At 37.8% G+C, this 20,622-nt stretch overlaps 1 protein-coding gene across 4 annotated transcripts in view; it reads right to left on the bottom strand.

Moving 5' to 3' along the window:
* Ntng1 (netrin G1) overlaps nucleotides 1-20,622 on the bottom strand; it is a 366,907-nt gene that overhangs the window by 33,561 nt on the left and 312,724 nt on the right. Inside the window, exons 8-9 of one of the 4 annotated variants that reach the window (XM_029475564.2) lie at nucleotides 19,999-20,166; nucleotides 15,151-15,285 (exon numbers count right to left, since the gene is read on the bottom strand). The exons of the other annotated variants lie outside the window; for them this stretch is intronic. Coding sequence (XP_029331424.1) covers nucleotides 15,151-15,285; nucleotides 19,999-20,166 — 303 coding nt within the window. The remainder of the gene's footprint in view (nucleotides 1-15,150; nucleotides 15,286-19,998; nucleotides 20,167-20,622) is intronic. 4 annotated transcript variants of the gene reach the window in all.

Raw genomic sequence — 20,622 nt, 5'->3', positions numbered from 1 at the left:
CAATGACATAAAGGTTAAAGCCACTGAGAAAGGAAGATTTTCAACAAGTACAGTCCTGTTCATTGCTTTTCAAATGAGCAATTAATAATTCATAACAATTAACTGAGTTATGTGTTTCTCTTTCAATATGTTTCTAAACATGAATAGATTAAATGATAATTGCCATCAAATTTTATGTTCTATTTCATGTTCCCAATAAAAGTTTGTCTTTGGTAGCTCACTTTGTATTTCTTTTTGATATATTCATAACCAAATGCAATATACTATATTAAAATATTTATTATTAGCCTATCAAATATTAAACACTCTTAAATTATGTGGATGAAAGAAAACAAATAGGACACTTGTTTAAGTTTTCATGATTTTCCTTATTTTAATATGGTTTGGATTTGTAAAACACATGCTGATAAAAGCTGATGAGGTGAGGAGCAGATGAGGTCTTGACAAGCTTGTATACCCTCTCCAAGTTCTAACTGCCATTATTCTGTGAGCACTAGTGATTAAAAATACACACCATCACCACCACTAACAACAACAACAGCAATGACAGCTAAAAACATATTAGGCTTAAGAATAGTAACCTATACTTGAGGTTAAAATATCCATGTTTATTTTACTTCTCTATCTTTAAAATAATTAGGAATCACCCACAGGTCTCTCTCTCTCTCTCTCTCTCTCTCTCTCTCTCTCTCTCTCTCTCTCTCTCTCTTGGTTAAGCCTGAAATTCTGTGTTTCTAAATATTTTCCCAGCAATGTGCATGCCACTGATTGAAGAATCATACATTTATTTTATTTTGTCAATTATTGTACATGTATGAACACTCATGACTATATGTCTATGGACCATTTGTATAAATGTGTCTATGGAAGCCGGAAGAAGCTGTAAGATCCCTTGAAACTAGAGTGACCGATGGTGAGCAGCTCTATCTAGGGGCTAGGAACCAAAGCTATACCTCTGATAGTACAGCCAATAGTCCTAAATGCTAATCCATCTTTCCAGCCCATGCATCATCATTTTGAATGTCATGGTGGACATACTGTGCCTGCTGTCATCAGTCTGTAAGATGAGGGTGACTATGAAGTATGTTTTACATACCCTACACAAGGTTATAAATGCCTGACATATAGACAACAATGAAAAAAACAATAGTCCTTATCAATATGATGCATATTAATAAAGATAATTAATATGTGACTTAAAATGGCTAAAATGAACTCTGTAAAGTTCCAGTTAAGATAAACATCTAAGCATATATGACAGAACTGTTTATAAGCAGAAAACCAGCTAGGGAAGTGGCCCTAAGTTCATTTCCTCTGACTGGGGCAGGATAAATGAAGTGCGGCTTGACTGAAAGTCTTCTCAATTTGCCAGACTTTGGAGAGCAGGACTCACATTATATTTGTCTTTGGTTGCCAAACGTTATCATAACTCCTGGTATGCAAGAGGACTTCAGCAGCTGGTAATCAAATGACCTTATAAATTAGTGAATAAATGTATAAACTTTTACTGAAATTTCCTCTAAGAGCATTTTGCTGATAATCAAGGTGACATTATTTTTTTTCAACATAGCGTAAGACTCAAGAAGTAAAAGATCTGAGTGACTCAATAACTAAAAAAGATTGCCAGAGAGAACAATTAAACTACTGCACAAGATTCTGTTAAGTAATTCTATCACCTTGTTTAAATATATGCATGTGTTTCCTGTATAGCATTATCAAACCTTCGCTTTATCTGAAGGGAGGCATGGCTTCATAGAATGCTTTTATCAGGTGAAACCTAATTTCCTCCATCCTAAGAATTGAGACCCCCCAACAAAATGAAGAAGGGACAGAGAAAAGTGAAGGAAGAGCTTATAAGTGTGTCAGGGGAAGAGGTTTGGAACGAAGGGGGTGTGGGGAGCAAAAAGAGATATTTAAGAAAAGGCCATATAGAAACAACATTTATAAACTCTATGCTTAAATTGAATTACCCTACAAGGGATTCAATGCTCCTCCCAGAAGCTATAGATTGCTAAATTAAAATCCCAGTGTCAGGTGTATGATACCTCACATTGTCTTGTTGCTTGGTGGGGTTATCAGAGACCAGCAAAGCAGACCATTGTTGATAAGAACTTGATAGGAAGTCCCTACTGTTGAAGACCTCATACACTTTGGTCATAGAACTGAGAGAAATAAATGTGGTACTGTCCTGGAGCACTCTACCCCAATACCTAACTTTAATAATACTGTATGATATTATGAGTATGCTGGGGGAGAAAAACCATAGACAGACATACCTAGAGGTGGGTGGGGCCAGTGAGCTTTGTAACACTTCTGTTGATCAGCTTTACAAGACACGACAATAATAGCTTGAAGGCGATTGTTGTAACCAACTGCATTTTGATTGGACTTAAGATCCACACCCTAAGAAGAATCTCATACCTGTAAACTACATCTAAGAAACCAGTGGGTAGGAACCTTCCAGGTCCAGAAGTGAGCCTACCACTACATTTTGCTAAACAAATGTAGTATTGAGCTTCCATCTAAAATACACATCTCCAAAGCATCTATTTGTGCAACTATCAGTCCTTATCAGAAAAACATTTGTGTAGAGGACAGTGAGTAATAAAGACACTCACTCATTACTGTCCATGTGTGGAGAGCACACACACACACACACACACACACACACACACACACATATATATATATATATATATATATATATATATATATATATATATATATATAGAGAGAGAGAGAGAGAGAGAGCGCTCAGGAACAAATGAGACATATATATTGTACCCTAACCCCTTAGTAAGAGAACCTAGTGGAAGAGAGATAGAAAGTTGATATGAACAGGAGAGGCGAGTTCTAATGCGACAGGAGACCATTGTACTCCTGAACTCACAGCAGCTGTGGTTGCACTCTGAGAGCCAACATTTCAGCATGAAATAAAAATGGAAGTGTCTGAGATCCAAATCTCAGATGAGGAGCAATTGACAGTTGATGATGAATAGTAGAGAGAGTCAGTTTTCTTTTGGGGTACAGTCTCTGGTAAGTTGACTATGCTCCAGTGGATGCCCCCCACAACCATGTATATATAGAAGACACTAATTGGACAATGATCTTTAAAAAATAAGATATGGAGTTGGGAAGGGTTCATTGGGGTTCTGGGAGGACTTGGAAGAGGTAAATGACTAAACTGTCTATATGCGTATATATGTATGAATATATGTATATACATAAAGTTTTCAAAATGAATTTACAGTATATTAAAAAACTTTTAAAGCTTAATATAATTAAGTAGAACTCTTATTTTATATACAAACACATCTGAGGATCCATTAGACATTTCTAACTTTTATTTTAGTTAGAAAATGCACTTTTGTAAGTGCAATGTTTTAAGAAATACTTTCCATGTTGTCCTGAAAAATGTTGAGTCAGCAGGAGCATGATACATGGAGTGACTGTATGAGCCTCAGTCTCTAGGCTGCTGTGGAGCAGACCCCACAAAACTCTGTGGTGTTGTATTTAAATTCATGTGAGCAATGTAATTGCCCATGTTATTGATTTCTTAATATTGAACGCTAGCATATGAAGAAAGTTCATAAAGGTGATGGCACTATTTTTTTAAAGGTTTAAATTGTATTTCTTAAAAAAAAGTTACAACACCACTTTGCCATTTCATGGTGTTTCACAACTTAGTACTTTTAGAAAATGTAAGCGCACTGTCCACTGTCCTAGTTTAGCACCACAAAGCTAAGGACTAGAAAAGACAGGGCAAACTATGTTATTAAAATATATCTTAGGAATTATTTCTAATCTACAATGAAAACACGAGTGACCTTTTGACAACTTGAATGATACCTACTGTTCTAATCCATTGTGTATTTATATAAGCTGCTATTTCTTTCAACAAAAGGAATAGTTTTAGGTTTTTAATTAATTAATTTTTGGTACTTATTCAGATTACATCCCACTACTGCCCTCCTCCCAGGCACTCCCTCCCACAATCCTTCTCTAATCCCCCACCCCTTCTCCTTCCATACCAGAGAATGACCCCTGGGTATCCCCCAACCCTGGTACTTCAAGTCTCTGCTAGGCTAGGTGCTTCTTCTCCTTCTGTTCAGGCAACAGCTTTTGGGATAGCCCCTGCTCCAGTTGTTCAGGACCCACATAAAAAGCTCTTAAAAGCAGAAAACTTGGAAAACATGGGCCAAAAGCATCTGTGCATGTGAATATGGATGGGCCATGGTGTCATTCCTGTGGGCAATTCAAAAGGTCTTGAGTTTAATAGGCTCAGTCACACTCAAAAAGAAATCTGAGCAGAAAGAGTGTGAGTTCACAACACTGACATGCACTGTATTAAGGATAATTACTAGGAATATTAAAGGTGATGGTAAAAAATTTCCTACATTATCTACATGTTATAAATGTATTTTTCCTGTGTCATTGGCATTGGAGCACTGGATTATTAGTGTAGTTGTATCTTAGTGGTGCTTCCTGCTGACATTCAAGGTGATGGGCTCTGCCTGCGATACACAGCAGAATAATTCTTCCCTCTGACATGAACAGTCCTGATTATATTATGGCCACCCTGACTTCTCTTTCATTAGTTGCTGATTGTACTAAATTGATGCTAAATTGGCTTGGCTGGCTCTTAAGGCCTTTAAACAGTTGGTATCGACCATGTCTGTGATCTCGTCCTGGAAATTAAATGGTCATAGCTTTCATGTTTCTGGGAATCCTAACCATTTTTTTCCCTTAAGGTCAATTAGGACCTTGTAAATATGAACCTGTTAGATCAACCCCCTGCCTTATGCATGTCAAGGTTTTAATGAAAAGTCTTTCTTCTTAGGGTCTCTCCTGATTCCTGCTACATGTTCTCTCCATCTATGTGCTAGCCCTTCTGTTTCTTTGTTTGCAATTGTTGTGTTGTGTTTATAATAAATCAAGCTGTGGCTACAAGGCAGAGCCAAGGCTGCCTTTTTTTTCACTTGGATGATGAACAAAGAATTGTTTTTATACTTTTTAAAGTAAATCAAGCACAATGAAAAGGAATAGTGTTTTTGATATGTGTAATTTGTGTAAGAGTCGAATTTCAGTTCAATGAATAAAGTTTCCTTGGGACATCATCACGGTCCACATGTGAATATTGTTGAGATGTATACTGACAGCAATGATGGTAGTTGGGACCCAGCTGTATGACCCACAGAGCTTAGCTTAGGAATTTAGATCTTTAGAGGAAAAGTTTGCTGATTCCTGGAAGAACTCATCAAATTCTCTCTCAATCTGTGAAGTAACAATGGTGAAATCTTATCAAAAGCCAAAATAAACATGACCACCAACAGTCACTAGTAGCTGCTGTGCTACTTTAAAGTGTTTCAATTGAACAATGACCCATTTAATCCTCAGCGTTGTCATCTACAAAATGAGGAAAATGCTTTCCTTCTCCGTAGAAGGAGATCATGTGTGAATGTTCCTTACACACAGAAACAGCTTCATACAATTTTATTATCTTAAAATGATCACCATTCTTAGCAGAAATTGATGTGTGCATACAGCTCAGACCCTTGGTGAGATTTCCTGATCATACAATTTCGGGAATAGACAGTTCTCTGACCATTCAAGTCACTGAGTCATGGGTGGCACTGAGAAGGGTGAGGTGAGTGATGTCATACTCGGTGGAGACATAGCAGCAGTTACACCCAGAAGCAACAATCCTGACACCTTTGTTTGGTGTGCAAGCAGTATGACCTCAGTTGAAATCCCTAGAATCCTCTTAAACCAAAATGTAGTGGCACAGACCAATAATCTCAGCCCTCCTAACCAATTCTATTGTAGTATGAGTGGTAGACACAGGAGAAACCCAAGACACTCTCCAGTCAGTTAGCCTGGCCTCTGTCTGTTATCATGAGCAAGGAGATACCTGTCTCAAACAAGGATGAAGGCAAAGACTGGAACGTAAGGCTATCTCACCTTTGGATCTCTAAACACATAAAACTCATGTGCCAGTGTGCTGTCTCTACCTCTGTCTCTTTCTCTCCCTCTCTCCTGCCCTCACTTGCTTCCCCTCTCCATCTCACTTATTTTCTCCCTCCACCATCTCACACAAAACACACACACACACAGAGGGAGAGAGAGAGAGATTTACCAAAATCCCTGACTTCAAATGTAAACTTCATTTTTATGAGTTGCATTGACTCTTACAGTCTGCATATCAAGAACCCCCTAGCTATAGTTTGCAACAACACTCCAGTTCTACACTTATGAGTGAATGCTAAGGACTGACTCTCCAGTGACAATTTTCTTCTGCAGGTTTCAAGTTGGGTGGCCGTGTTGTTGTTGGGTTGTTTTCACATTTCTTAGCTTTCATCTTTGTACACACAGCTTTATAAGACTTTGATACTTTCTGTCTCTGTCTCTCTCATTCACACACAGGTTCAAACATGCACTTATCAGAGTGTAAATAATGGCCCAAGGCGTAACCCTATATCCTGTCCAAAGTTAAGGCAGAGCTCCAGTCTTCATTTCTACTTGCCCTTCTGATCACCTATCACATAGGACTTGGCTGTTGCATTTCTTCTCATGCAACTGAGCCTGCACTTGACAAGGGACATTGGCAGTGACAGCTCATAGACCTTTATTGTTTAAACTTGGATAGTTTGGTGGCATGGAATGATTAAGTTGAGTATACTTGGTATTCTCAATGTTCTGTCTAACAAAGATTTAAAAAAAAAAAAACAACAAAACCCTAACATGAAGTTCCAAGTATTTTAAGGTCTATTTTGCAGATGAGAACTGAGGGTTCCCTTTGATCTGAAAACAAGGTACCAGAGACACTGGCTGGTAGGTGGGTTTCATGATATTGAAAATGCCTAAAATTGCTCTCTTAAGTGTGTAGTATCTGTATTTGCCACAAGCAAACCTTCGGGAATTCAGGAATTGCAGGTTTTGAATTCATTTAGTATAAAATCCTATACTGAGAACATTCTGAACCACTCAGTCTCACCAAGCTAGCTGTGTCAGTATTTGCCTCTCATGGCTTCCCTGAATGGAGCCATTAGCATGTGGAGAGTTCCAGCACTTCCCACAGCCAGCATAATCCCTGACACCCTAGCCTCATCACTCAGGGGTGGCCCCAGGTCTCTGATAAGGTAGAGGTAGGTGGGCCTTGTCTGACAACTCCAAATCAAAGGTAAATATCAGGGAAAACAAGAAGAATAGCTGGAGAGCAACAGCTCTTAGCATGACTGCTGAATCAGGAGGAATTTCTCAACTGGGGGCAGCTCTGAGCTTTCTCTTCTAGCTGGGAAAATGAACCTTGTTCCCCTGGAAGAAGACTGAGCATATTTGTAAGGCTTATGCATTGCCATTTTCTATCTTCTGTTTTCCTAATATTTTCCCTTTTCGATTACCTCCGAGAGGCTCAGAATGTCTGTTTAAAGAGCACTGTTTCCCCACCCAGAGAATCTGGATAGCAGGAGTAGCAAGAGCCCTCCTTGAACGGTATCGACTGTTCATCCTTCTTCTGTGTGTGGTACTCAGCAAGGGAAATGATGCTAACACTGAAGTTAGTGGGAAGGAAATTAAAAGCTTGGATCCAATGAGTCATTCACTTTATTGACAAAATGAAACTTTTGGTGATAGAGATAAAAGAGTTAAATACGTAGAATCTGCTGTCTAGGCCTGTAAATGCTCTCAGGCATGACAGACATATCCACATTTAGGTGACAAGCTTCCTGTCAACGGATTCAACATGTAAGGTCATCTGGTGAAATGTGAACTGGACATTTTAATGTAACACGGCAAATAGGAAGAGGCAGCAACCAGAGGCAATTGAAAAATTACAAGTTAGGTTCAAGGTATTTGTCTGGGGAGGTGTAATCTTCATCTCACAGGAGCAATTGGAAACATCGTCCTAATAGCTCCACGATCACAAGTTGTCAGGCCTGCAGAAATTAATCTCCATAGGATAAAAAAGAATGAAATAAGGGAAGAAATAAAAACTCCTGAGTTACGGTAGCAGAAGAATTGGGATCAGAAGCTATCCATAGAATAAAGGAAGATTTATTAATCCATGGTTGCTGACTCTCAAAGGATTTAAAACACTGGGAGTCTGAAAGATGATGATTCTGTTTTGATTTTGATTTTTTTGTTTGTTCTCAAAAATAATGAAAGATCACGAAGTTGGGTAGATATGGAGATGTGGACAACCAAGAAAGAGTTGTGAGAGGGAAAAAATATCATCTAAATATACTATATGAAAAAATAATAGACCCAAACATGAGTAACTTCAGAGAAAAGCCTGGGATGCATATGTAAAGAATAATTAGAGAGGAACACAGTAGTGTGGCCCCACATGTCTTCTAAGGATAACTGGGCTGACATTCTGGACATCCTTGCCCATGGGCTTTGTCTAATGTCAAAGTTGGAAAATTTGAAGTATCTTCACTTAGAATCTTTTCTATTGACACAAGACCATCCAGAATCACCACTAGAAAGGGCACATTCATCATCATAGAATGGGGAACCTGTCATTTCTCAGTGTACCTCAGACAGTTAGACATAACTCTGGTTGGAAATTGGTAAGTTCAAAGCAACTTCTTCCATTTTACTCATATTTCATGTTCTGCCTCCATTAACAGACAGGTCTACTTGATCCAACACAAACCTCAATGTGCTGTGTTTGGTTTGAGGGTGAAATGTCCTACACAGGCTCCTAACAGCTGGTGGGACTGTTTGGCAAGGTTATGGAACCATTAGGAGATAGAGCCTAACTGAAGATATGCTACTCATTGGTGTGGGCTTTGAGGTTTTTGTAGCTTGCACATATTTCCTGATGCCTCTCCGACTGTTGAATGCAGATGTAATGTGACTGGCTGGTTTCCTGTCCCTGCTGCATGTCTTCCCCCAAGATGATAAAATATTTTCCCCTGAACTATAAACCAGAATAAACCCTTCCTTCCTTAAATTGCTTCCTGTCAGGCACTTTGTCATAGCAATGAGAAAAGTAATAAACACTGGCTGACATCTGTAATCGGACAAATTATATGTTTGCCAATATGCTTCAACTCTTCACATGAAAAACACCTCTCTCAAGGGAACAGCTGTCCTGCATCCCTGCCTTGCTATGATGGAAGTGCTATAACGACTAGATGTATGCAGTATGCTTTATTGGGATCATGACTTTTGGCCTTTATTCAACTAAAACTGTGTTAAGTCTTTTGTCATGTATATATCCTGTCTTGAGGTTAAGATGTGGTTTTATCTGGGACCTCTGCATTTTTACCACTTAAATGACTGTCCCCACAGTTCCCTACCATCTGAGTTTTACAATTTAATTTTTTTAGCCTAAATGTGCAGCAGAGTGTCAACACATAGCAAGTGAGTGAATGAAATTCTTAATTACTAAGTTAGGTTTTTAAAGTAATTTCCTTTTTTCTTGTACATGCACATTTTAAACAGTCATCGTCAACTTTATCAAAAATATTATGCAGCTTTTTCAATATCCTGGACATCAATGCATGGGGTTTTAGAAGCCTTTACTCCTTTGTGTGACAATGGTAGTTTAGTCGTCTTATCCCCTAACTGTGTGTTACTCTGAGTACTAGCTTGGTGACCTCACTGAACTTCTACCCCATTGTAGTCTGGTTTATAGGTCAGAAGTTCTTCAGGTGCACTGGATCCAACATGGCTGCAGGTAGTCTGGATAATCCTTACTTCCTCATAATTCATTTTGGATGCTAAATGTCGTACTCCACAGTGTTTTGGAAGTTGACAATTGTCAGAGTGGCAAGCGTAAAGAACCAAGCGAAAAACAAAAGTGAGTCAGTACCTGAATTTCTGGAACACCTGTGCCTATTCTCTGAAAAGATTTGCATAACCCTTCCTTTTATTGGTCTATTTCTCTCTCATTACTTTATTCTGTTTGGAACACCTCATAGAACCACAATGAGTCAAGAGGTTGGTGTACATGTTTGTTTTTCACACTTTCTATTCTTGGCCCTGAAAAGGAATCCTTCTTTTTTTACTGCTCAAATGGGGTTCATCTTGATACTGGCTCTACCGGTATGGATGATAGGCTCAGGTTAAAGGCAAAACAAGCAAACAAAATGAATAAATGAACAAACAAATGAATGAATGAACCAATAAACCAACCAACCAACCAACCAACCAACCAACCGATCACTCAACTAACTAACCAACCAACCAGATAAACAAAGAACTGGGATATGATAATCTTTATAATCCTAGTACTTGGACAATGAAGCAGAAAGATTATTCTAAGTTTGAAGCCAGTTGGGGCTACAGACAGTGAGTTCTAGGCCAGCCTGGGATACAGCATCTCAAAGTAAAACAAAAACAAACAAACAAACAAACAAACAACCCAACCCCAAACAGTAGCAACAGCAATAACAAAACCACATAAATTCCTTCCCTTTTTGATGAAAACTTCTCATCAATATATGTGAACAATTTTAGCAGAACATATTGTTCATTTGATCAGATAGCTTGACAATTTAATTCACTTGTATTGGAGGGTAAAGAGCATTTAAAAGTTTTCAATTTATACCAGGCAGGCCACCCTTTCAAATGATCTGTCATTGATAAGACACTCTTAACTCTCACAATGACTTTTCCAAACAGTCTTTCATTTTGATGAAAAATATTTCAATGTCTGATCTTTCTAATTTAAAATTCAAGTCTTGCCCTGTACCTTGCCTTTCAATCCAAGTAAGTATACTTTTGAAGTAGGTCTTATTCTTGTGTATCCCTCTTTCAAGCAAAAGCTGTATTCCATCTGCAAGATACTGTTTTCTTTTGCATTGAAAGCTAATGGTCTTGATGATTATTATATCAGGACCTATAAAATGGGTCTTCCCCCAAATGCTCAAACCATCTCAGAATCTATTTTTGTATGCAGTATGTGATTACACATAACATAAGCAAGGAAAAAATGAGTATTGGTAGCTTAAGGTAATAATGTGGGGTTTTAATGTAACTTATGTGTGTCCTTCTAGAACTTGGCATATCTCTCACTAGAGACACTCATTCTAATGTGGAGATTTACATTATATTTAGCAGAAAATATTTCAAATGTCTCCAGTCTTTCTGGTGCTGGCACTGAATTAACTCTTCACATGTTACAAGAAGCATGCACTTCTGCTTGCTCTTTTCAGCTTTATTTTTTTGAGACTTGGCTGTGACCTCTGATTTCAAAATGTTATTAGTTGAAATTGTTTCTTTACTCTCAAACTCCCTTTGTTTCTTTTTTGGACAACCTTTACACAAAACTAATCTTTATCCCCCAAACCTCTTTTTTCTCCTTCTTTCCTTTCTTCTCTTTTTCTTGTTTGTTTTTTTCTGTTTGTTTGTTTTTTCTTTTAAAAATGAGCTTATGTAGTCAAGATTGCTCTTGAGCACTCTATGAACACTGGATGACATCAGACTCTCTATCCTCCTGCATCTATTTCTCAAGTTCTGGGATCACAATTGTATGTCACTATACTTGGCTGAAATATACAAAATACATATGTCTATAAATATACATATATTATATGCCTATTAATACATATTATATATAATACATAATATATATTCTATAAATATACATATATAATATATGTCTATAAATATATACACATACACACACTCACACACAGAGGCATAGTTAGACACACACACACACACACACACACACACATCTGTTTACTTTCAGTTCATCACTACCAATCTCATGGCCAGATTTACTTACTACTCTTTTCTTCTTGGTTTTGATTTCTTGCCAAGTTAATTTCTCTGCCACTACAACTGCATCTAATACTGAGCTGGGCAAAAGGCTTTCAGATTGAGGTAAAATAAAATAAAACACCAAAAATCTTGTGTGCTCAAAGGCGAATTAATGTTAAATGTATATGTTAAACCTAGTTTTGAACCACTCTAATCTTTCCTTTAATAAAGTACAAGAATAATGGTTCCAAAAATGAAATCTCATTTTTATACACCTTTGTTTAATAGCATATTGCATCCCATACCTCTCTTATATGGTACATTTGGTTCTTTCCCATGGTGACATGAAACTTCTTGGCTAGAATTCAAGTCATCACACAAATCTACTTTCTATTTTTCCCTCCTTTCTTTAAAAATATATTCTGTACTACATAGACACATTCATATGCACACACATGGCAGGGAGCGGGGTAGGGGGGAGAGAAAGAGAGGGAGAGACGGAGAGAAAGAAAAACTACTGGGACACACATACACCTACAACACCACAAACACTCACTCACACACACACACACTTCCCAAAGTCACAGGAAAATAATATTTCTGAGACAATATATCCACTCTGGCACCTCTGCTCACGAACCACCTTGGACAGTTCCCACCAATCCCTAGGAAGTTAACTTGGGTGTCTCTTCCTGCTCAAGTGTCATTCTCAATTGGGCCTCACTAATAAGTGTCCACCTACACATCTTCCTTTGTTCTGATTTTATTCTGTCTTAATGGTTACTCAACCCCATGACCTTATGTCACAGCAGCTGTTTACATCCTTGAAGCTTCTCTCATTAACCCAGTGTCTGCACTTAAGGAGGCACTCAATACTGACTCCATCATTTTCAAGGACAATGATGCATGGAAACGCATTAGGGTTGATAGGTGCTAAATAAAGCACAGAGGTTTTTTGCTTTTGCTTTTGTTTTTTGTTATTTTAATTGTGGATCAGAGGCTCAAATGTACCTTCTGTTTCCAAAAGAAAATCTTAGGTGACGAGCTTTCTTCTGATCTTCCCATTGTTAGTGTAGTGTAGTTGAGTGATGGGTCATATTGTCATATGAAAAAATTAATTTGTAATTTGTATCCTCACAATCATTTTACTCTTGTTACATTCCAGGGGTCCTCCTCCTTTTTTTTTTGTCTCATCAACTTTATATTAGGTACCAGACATAGTGACACAGACTTCTAATACCTGCATTAAGGAAGCTGAGGCAAGACCATGGGTTCAAGACCAGTCTGGACTAGAGATTGAGGCTTTCTTTCCAAATAAACAAAAGCAGAAACATTTCTATGAGATTTTCTCTTGGAGACATTTATCTCAACTATAATGTTTATATTCTTTGTATGATGAATCTTGATATGCACAAAATTAACCTGTAAGCCCCACCTGCTCATGAGCTATGTAACTTCCTGGAATGTTAGAAATTGTAGTTGTGGGAGATAACAAAGCCCCATGGGAAAATACAGTGGCCTATTGATTTGGCCTCATGAACCCTCGCAACAGTGGATGGATACTATTCAAGCTGGGATATTCTCAGGGGGGGGGGGGAGGATGGTCCTGACCAAAGTTCATCTCTTAGTCTATATTTAATATTTAATACGTTTGCTTTAAATTTGGTTCAAAATGATGGTGTTTGTTGGTTTGTTTGTTTGTTTTGTTTTCCTGGTGAATGGCAGGATTAACAGGCACCAGTTTCTACCTTGGTACCCATCTCTCCTTTGCTGCTTTTGCCTGATGGCCAGTTTGGGAACTCATGACCATCTGTTTTAGGACTGTTGAGTGCTTTCTGAATCATATCTCTTCGTGTGGCTTTAGGAATCTACTCTAAAGAATAAGTGCTTTCTGGAAAATTACAGCAGACAGGCCTTTTAATTCTTAGGCTTATCTTGAGCTACTGTTCAAGTGAGTTGCTTTTCTTTGGGCTGTTTGAGTGCCTTTCACTGTTCCTCTCAGTGCCTAGCTCAGGGTACCTCTAATATTGACCTGCCCAACGCCAAACATCTCTGCTTATTGCCAGAGTCCATCTTCTCATAGCATGCCATTTTGAGTTACATGTAAATGTAACTGCCAGATACCTAGAAATTACATGAGTGGCAGATAGAAAATTAGATCAGTTTTTTTTTTGTACATGTTTCTAGTGAAATCTAATGCTATTAGTTGTTGTCATAGTATTTATCCTCTTTAATTTTATGTAGAAAATAAAATGATTGTATTAAGAGATAACATGATTTCTTGTAGAAACTGTCTCTACATTTCCTGCATGCTACTATTGGATTCAAATAAGAAATAAGCACACAGAATTATAGCTGTGCTATCCAATAGCACAGACACGGAGCTGTTAGGGCTTTAGTTTGAATTGAGATGTTCTATAATTACACCCAGGTGCTTCCAAAGATCCTAAAGATGGGAATTTACCTCCTTAGTAATTTTTATATTAATTATATGCTCAAATGATAATTTCCTTCATATTTATTATGGTCAAATACAAATCAGTTCTGAAATCTCTTTTCCACATTTCTTTTTCTTTTCTTTGTTGGCGTGACAGCAATACAACTGAGATGACCTCTGTAGCTTGCTCTCTTTTCATCTGGGCAACCTTGTTTCAGATGACATGGCTTGTGGGTGTTTCATAGTAGTAAGTTTATAAACATGGGAAGCAAAGTGAGTGCAGAACCATAAAACAGAAGAAGTTACAACACAGGCAGGAAATTTCTGCATAGATTTAAATGGTTTTTGATTTAATGGACACACCGACATGCCCCTTGCTTGACAAGCTTCTCAGAAGACTTGAGAGTCTACAGAGGAAGAACCAAACAGCAACTGTCTAAGGTTCACTATGAGGCACCTAACCCAAATGTCTCAAAAAACGATATTGATTTTTTCATTTCTTTTACCACAGCGTTTCAATATGCCTTAGATTTATTACCTTCAGGATCCAGGTTAAGATTCAGTGGTGGGCATGATAGCAAGGTTGGTTATAAGTTATGTAGATATTGTTGAATTTATGAACTCTGCAGTTCCAGGGAAGCTTTCAGTTCAGGAAATATATTAACCACATACACATCACACTTCATTTCGTGGTGAGGATTTCCAAGCTGGGCTCCCTACTGTGCCACGTAATTTATGGTCTGACCAGGTATACACATTGCCATACAATATTTCAATATAAGTTGTGTTAGCCATCAGAGGAGATGAGGGTGAGTTTCAGAGAAGCCAGCTGGACGACTGATGGATCACTCTCCTACACAGGCTGGGGCACTAAGTAGCCTATGGAGCTTGTCAGCTGGATGGGTCTTTTTCTGCTCTGAGATGCTGCACATACCAGCCTAGACAAGCAGAATCAGCCATGCTGCAGCAGGCAGAGGGCAGCTCCCAGAGTTACTTACGTTGACAGCCGTAGTACCAGGAATTTCCTGGCAGACACTCATCACATTTAGGCCCTGTCGTTCCAGTCTTACACTCACAAAATCCTGAGCCATTACAACGATCATGGATTGAGCCCAAAGGGTTACAATAACACTCTGTAGAAACAAGACAACACACAGGCTGGAGACACTTCGAGTGGCTTAGAGGTTATCAACACAGGAGCGTCACTTACTTAGAAGGATTCACTTACTTAAAGGAAGATGTCCATTAATGAAATGCTTTGGCAAATGTGGCTATTTCAGGGCCATTTATTTACTTGCTCAGCCTTCCATGGCATCATCTTTATGATAGGGGAGGAAAAGAGCTGAACCCTTCCAAGGAAATAAGACATCATGCTTTCACCAGTAACAGATCATAATGGAGATTCCATTTGTTAGGTCATTTTTTTTTAGATGGTTTAATGAATGCCATGAGAAGTGTGTATATCAAGGATAAATCAATATTCCATCAGTGTAAAATCTGTTTTAAATTATTCAAATGGGTTTATCTGCTACCCTCAATATCTGGGAATGGCTGAGCGTCTCAAAGTGCAATACGAATGCACTTTACTCATTCAAAGGTACTTTTGCTTTATGATTTGGGATGGTGCCTTAACTTATTTATGTATATCAGGTTTTGAGATGAGCCCTTAGCCATTGTGTTTGCTGGCCATGATCACACAGCTCTTATGTACATGAACAACCATGAAAGAAAAATAAATTTCATACTCCCAATCTGAAGAAAAATAAACTTTGAGATGGATGTTTGTCTCTACAACTTTCTTGTCCCGGCAAGGTAATGGCTTGACATAATAAAAAGCCAAGGGAATGTTTCTTTGATCTCCATGCACTCCTAGACAGGGCATTTGAATATCTGAAGCTCTATATTGTTCATAGCTTAGGTGGAAAGTGGGAAACCTGTTTTGTCCCCTAGGTGGAGACACATAGGTGGTTTGGAGCAAGGGATGTCTGAGCTGGTGTTCTTTTCACCACTACCATGCTGTGTGTTTTGGGCAGGTTATTGGGACTTTCTATTTCTCAATCTCCTTTATTTTAAATTGGAACCATTGTGAGGATCTCCCAGTAAAAGTTGGAATAAAATCATGTAGCAAATGAACCAAAGCTCTGGGGAGTTCAGCTTAATTTTAAGTGAGTTGTGTCATTAGCCATGAGGATTGGGAATCATCATTGTGAATAGACCTGGAGTTTTTATTCGAATTTTGACATTGTGACAAATGAAAATTTCTTCCAACGATATGAAGGACCTTTGAATTATGATTTATGTTGTGTTAACTCAGTATTTAGAGCTTAGAATTCTCATGAAACAAACAGTTATAAAACTAATGATGGGGTGTGTGTATGTGTGTGTGTGTGTGTAAAATTAAAATAAAATTCCAAAACATTTCTATTTTTCCATGGCAGCATTTTTTATTCTAATGTGTGCCTATGTGTGGATAAGAATAATTAAAAGTCATTATTTTGTTGTGGTTTTTAATGTTTGTTTACACATTTGTATTCACTGAGTTGTGCCTAGGTCACCCTGGAATGGGTGTCACTTTATAAAGCGGGCATGTTGATAAAGAGTTGTTGGTGTTTTGTAAGCCAGTTGTTGTTACACCTGGGCAGTATGAACCCACATGCTGTTCCAAGTAGTCCACAGTGATCAAAGAGATAGGGTTTTAAAAATTAAAAAAATATACTGTCCAACATCTAATCCGTAGTAAGTCCCAGTCTTTGTTGTAAGAAAGCTGGACAATGTAATCTTAGTTATAAAAATAAACAGGTAAGAGACATAATGTTTTCCTTTCTTCACCTTATGTAGGAATAATACAGATTTTTAGATTTATCACTTACAAAGTTCTATTCAATGATACATTGAATAGTAGGAGAGACCGTAAGGATAATATTTTATTACATGAAATTATAAAGAAAATACAGAGCTGTCAGATTGCAAACCAGCATAAAATACTTTGCGCAGCTCAATTAAAACCTTATACTACAATTTATTTAGGGGCATTAAAATTGTCTTGAGTTTCCTTGGTTCTGTGCAAGGAACCTCTCATTACCTGATCGTGGGTTTCAAGGAGAATTAAAAATAATGCATCATAACTTTGAGATATGTTTAGTAGCAACTGCTGAGCCCTGTGTTTCTCTCTGATGCAAAGCTCGTTAGGGGAATTATTAACAGTGATTACTCAAGGTCAGAAACCATGCATCCTCTAGCTTCCTGCTTAATGCTCAGGTTTGTAGGAGACAAAGGCAAACAAGGATGCCATTTTCATGTAATTGTTGCATTGTCATGGGGAAATGTCATATACCTCAGAAGACATGACTGTATGTCTTCTTGGAATATGTATGAAAATTGAATATATTCACCAGTCACCACAAAGCAGCAATCACTGTGGCAACATGAACTATCCAGCTGCATTATAAATTTGCTATAATATAAAGTGACCTCAAAACATCTAGCTAGATTAGAGATGTGAGCTATTCCCTCAAAGTTGGATGGTGAATTTAATTGACAATTACTAAAAAAAAAAATTGCAAGGCATCTTTTGAAAAAGTTTGGTTTTTTAATTTAGAGATGATGTAGAGTTCAAAGTATTTGAGAATGCTGTGAGAATGAATTAAGCAAATATCTATTCCTTTAGTTCTTTCTGGACTAAATAGCAATTAGTTCTCAATTGCTGTGGTAGGGACTTACAAATTAAATATTCAATCTTTCCCTGTAAGGTCTTTTTGCTTTGCTTTATTTAAAGTATTTAAATGTGAGATACATATAATTTCATATATATGCATATATATATACATATATACATACATATATATATATATATATAGTGAATTAAGGTTTGTTTTAGTGGTTGTATTCACTTAACCTTTTCTGTTTTTTCTTTATTTATAGGAGGGTATTTATATATTTTCACAAGTGGCATACAGCAGAATATATTCTACACTCAAAATTAAGACTGCAGTGCATCCTTTTGTTTCTATTAATATTCCCAAGTCTTCATAATCTAAGTGTTAGGAATGTAATTGGACACCTTTTCATAAGATGGCAGTAGGATGGCTACTGTCCTGCAAAAGCATACTTGAGGTACAGTCTGGGCATCTTTAGCTTTACTGGCTGTGTTAGAGTGGTTAGGAGAGAGTGTTCAGTTCATGAAGTCAGGATGTTTTTCGCAAAGAGTGTACAAGTTGGGTTAATCTGTCTTTATTTCACCCCCAATATGAAAGAGGAAAAAATCATTATTATAATACTTACCCTACTGTTTTGTTAATGAGAATTAGTTGTTTTATCTTTTTTTTTTAATTGCATGTCAGTGCATACTTTACCAGTGCTTCCTGTCCATTTGTTTACAAAAAAGCCAATAGGTTTAAATGACTTACCTAGCTAGGGGATAGCAAATTGGGTGTTGAACCCAGCTCTCCAGCATCTAACTCCAGTACTTTCTCCACTAATTCACAAATAATAAAAAAGAAGCATTTTGAAAGAAATAGAAAATATTGTCGGCATATGCATACTTGGTCCAAATAAATTCAAAATAACCATAGTGCTATTCAATGGTAGTAGGCAAGAATGTCCATGATTGTCACACTGAAGGCAGAAAGTGGGGATCCAAGACTCACAGTTGAATTGAAAAACTGCCTCTTATTTTTGACAAAAAGATCACTTTTCATTTTATGTCTACTATGCTCTAATTTTCCAACTTATCAATGCTACTGAAATTTGTCTCTGGAAAACTCTGCTTGTATAATTACTGGTGTGGTAACAGGCATCACACTTCAAATATATACACTTTAAAGAGTAAATTATGCAATGAAATTCCATTTATTGCTTCTCTATCAGGCTCTCTCATGCCACTGTTTTGAGATAGGGGCTCATGCAATGCAGGATGGCCTACATCCTCCATGTAGCCAAAGCCTGCCTTAAATTCCTGATTCGTTTCATTCATCCACCACTTGCACTGATTACAAGTGTGCCCCAGCATGCCTGGCTCTAGACTTCCTTCCTTAAAGTCAGGCTCTTCATAGACAAGGTAGAAGAAACTTTCGAAAGAGAAGGAGCACCTGATCCTTCTAGCTGAGAATAATCAGTCATGGTGGAGGGGTGAGGCTCCTGGGATTTCTCTTCCCAAGACTCTATTTTCTATGGCTCATATACCTTATGATCTAACAGAATTTATAACCTGGAGAAGTCTTGAGAAATTACTCTTCCTCTGGGAACAATAGGAAAATCCAATAAGTGGAATTTCATTGCTGCATATAGAAAAGGTAGGCAAACTTTTCCATTAGAATCTACTAGTAGTTTTCAGTTCTTAATAGCAACATTTTAATATACCAATATTTGTAGATCATCATCAATTATACCTGACTCTGTATCACAAAGTATTTTACCTAAAATAGTTAATTATCATCTTAAAGGTTGAATGTACAATTTGAGGTGAATAAAATCAGATAAAAAATTTATCAGATTTTAAGATTTCATGCAAAAATTAAAGAGACAAAAAGGAGAGAGAGAGAGAGAGAGAGAGAGAGAGAGAAGACCAAAGAAAGAAAATTCGAATATTCTTCATTTCCTAGATATGATTTCTCATGACACCATCTTTAACATAACAATATAAGGATTCAAGTTCCATCCCCCCAACCCCAGACCAAATATTGCTTTATCCAAATCCAAGCAAATTTTCAGTCTACCAAGGATATTTACTCCATTGAGGATACTCATTCTGGCTCAGCTGTAGTGCAGTTCACCAGCGTCTTCACCCTAACCAGCTCCCCATAGCTCCAAAGGCACAGAACAAAAGCTGAAATCATAATGGAACTGACCTATGCACACATTCTCATCGTCCAGCTGTGCAGAAGCATTTCTGAAGTAGCCCAGCCTGCATAACTCACAGTGCTGCCCTCTAGTGTTGTGTTTACAGCTCACGCAAATGACTGTGTTTAGCAGATCGATATAACTGCACCGATTGGAGTGGCCGAAGCATTCACAGTCTTGCAAGGAAGAACAGAAATGTATACGGAATGTATACAGCAGCAGAGAAATAGCACGCTACATGCTTGGGTGACGTGTGGGATGGAGAAAAGATGGCGGCATGGCATTACATAGATGGAAACCAACATAACACATGGTGACAACAGGTGGCTGTTTCAGGCAGGATAGAAAGGTCGGACAAACACTACTGAAGATTGTTAATTCTTGGCAGACAAGATGAGCAGAAGCATTTGCAGGTGCACACCTTTTAAAAATTTGGGAAGTCTCGGTTTCAACGGATGCAAAAGTCTAATTTTGCACATGAAAAACTTCACTGACTTTGCATCATTTCTCCCACTTTTTCCCCATCTTTGCAGCCCTAAAAAGAGGAAGGGGCGCATATGAGCAGCAGCAGGTGTGTGGATCTGCTGACTCCCATGGCTCTTTTGTTTTCCTTTTAGCTTATGATGTTGGTG

The sequence above is a fragment of the Mus caroli genome, unplaced genomic scaffold, assembly GCF_978045245.1.
Source record: "Mus caroli unplaced genomic scaffold, Mus_caroli_1 scaffold_3, whole genome shotgun sequence".
NCBI classification, from domain to species: domain Eukaryota; kingdom Metazoa; phylum Chordata; class Mammalia; order Rodentia; family Muridae; genus Mus; species Mus caroli.
Note: the sequence above shows the minus strand (reverse complement) of the source record. Positions and strands in the feature narration are given on the sequence as shown.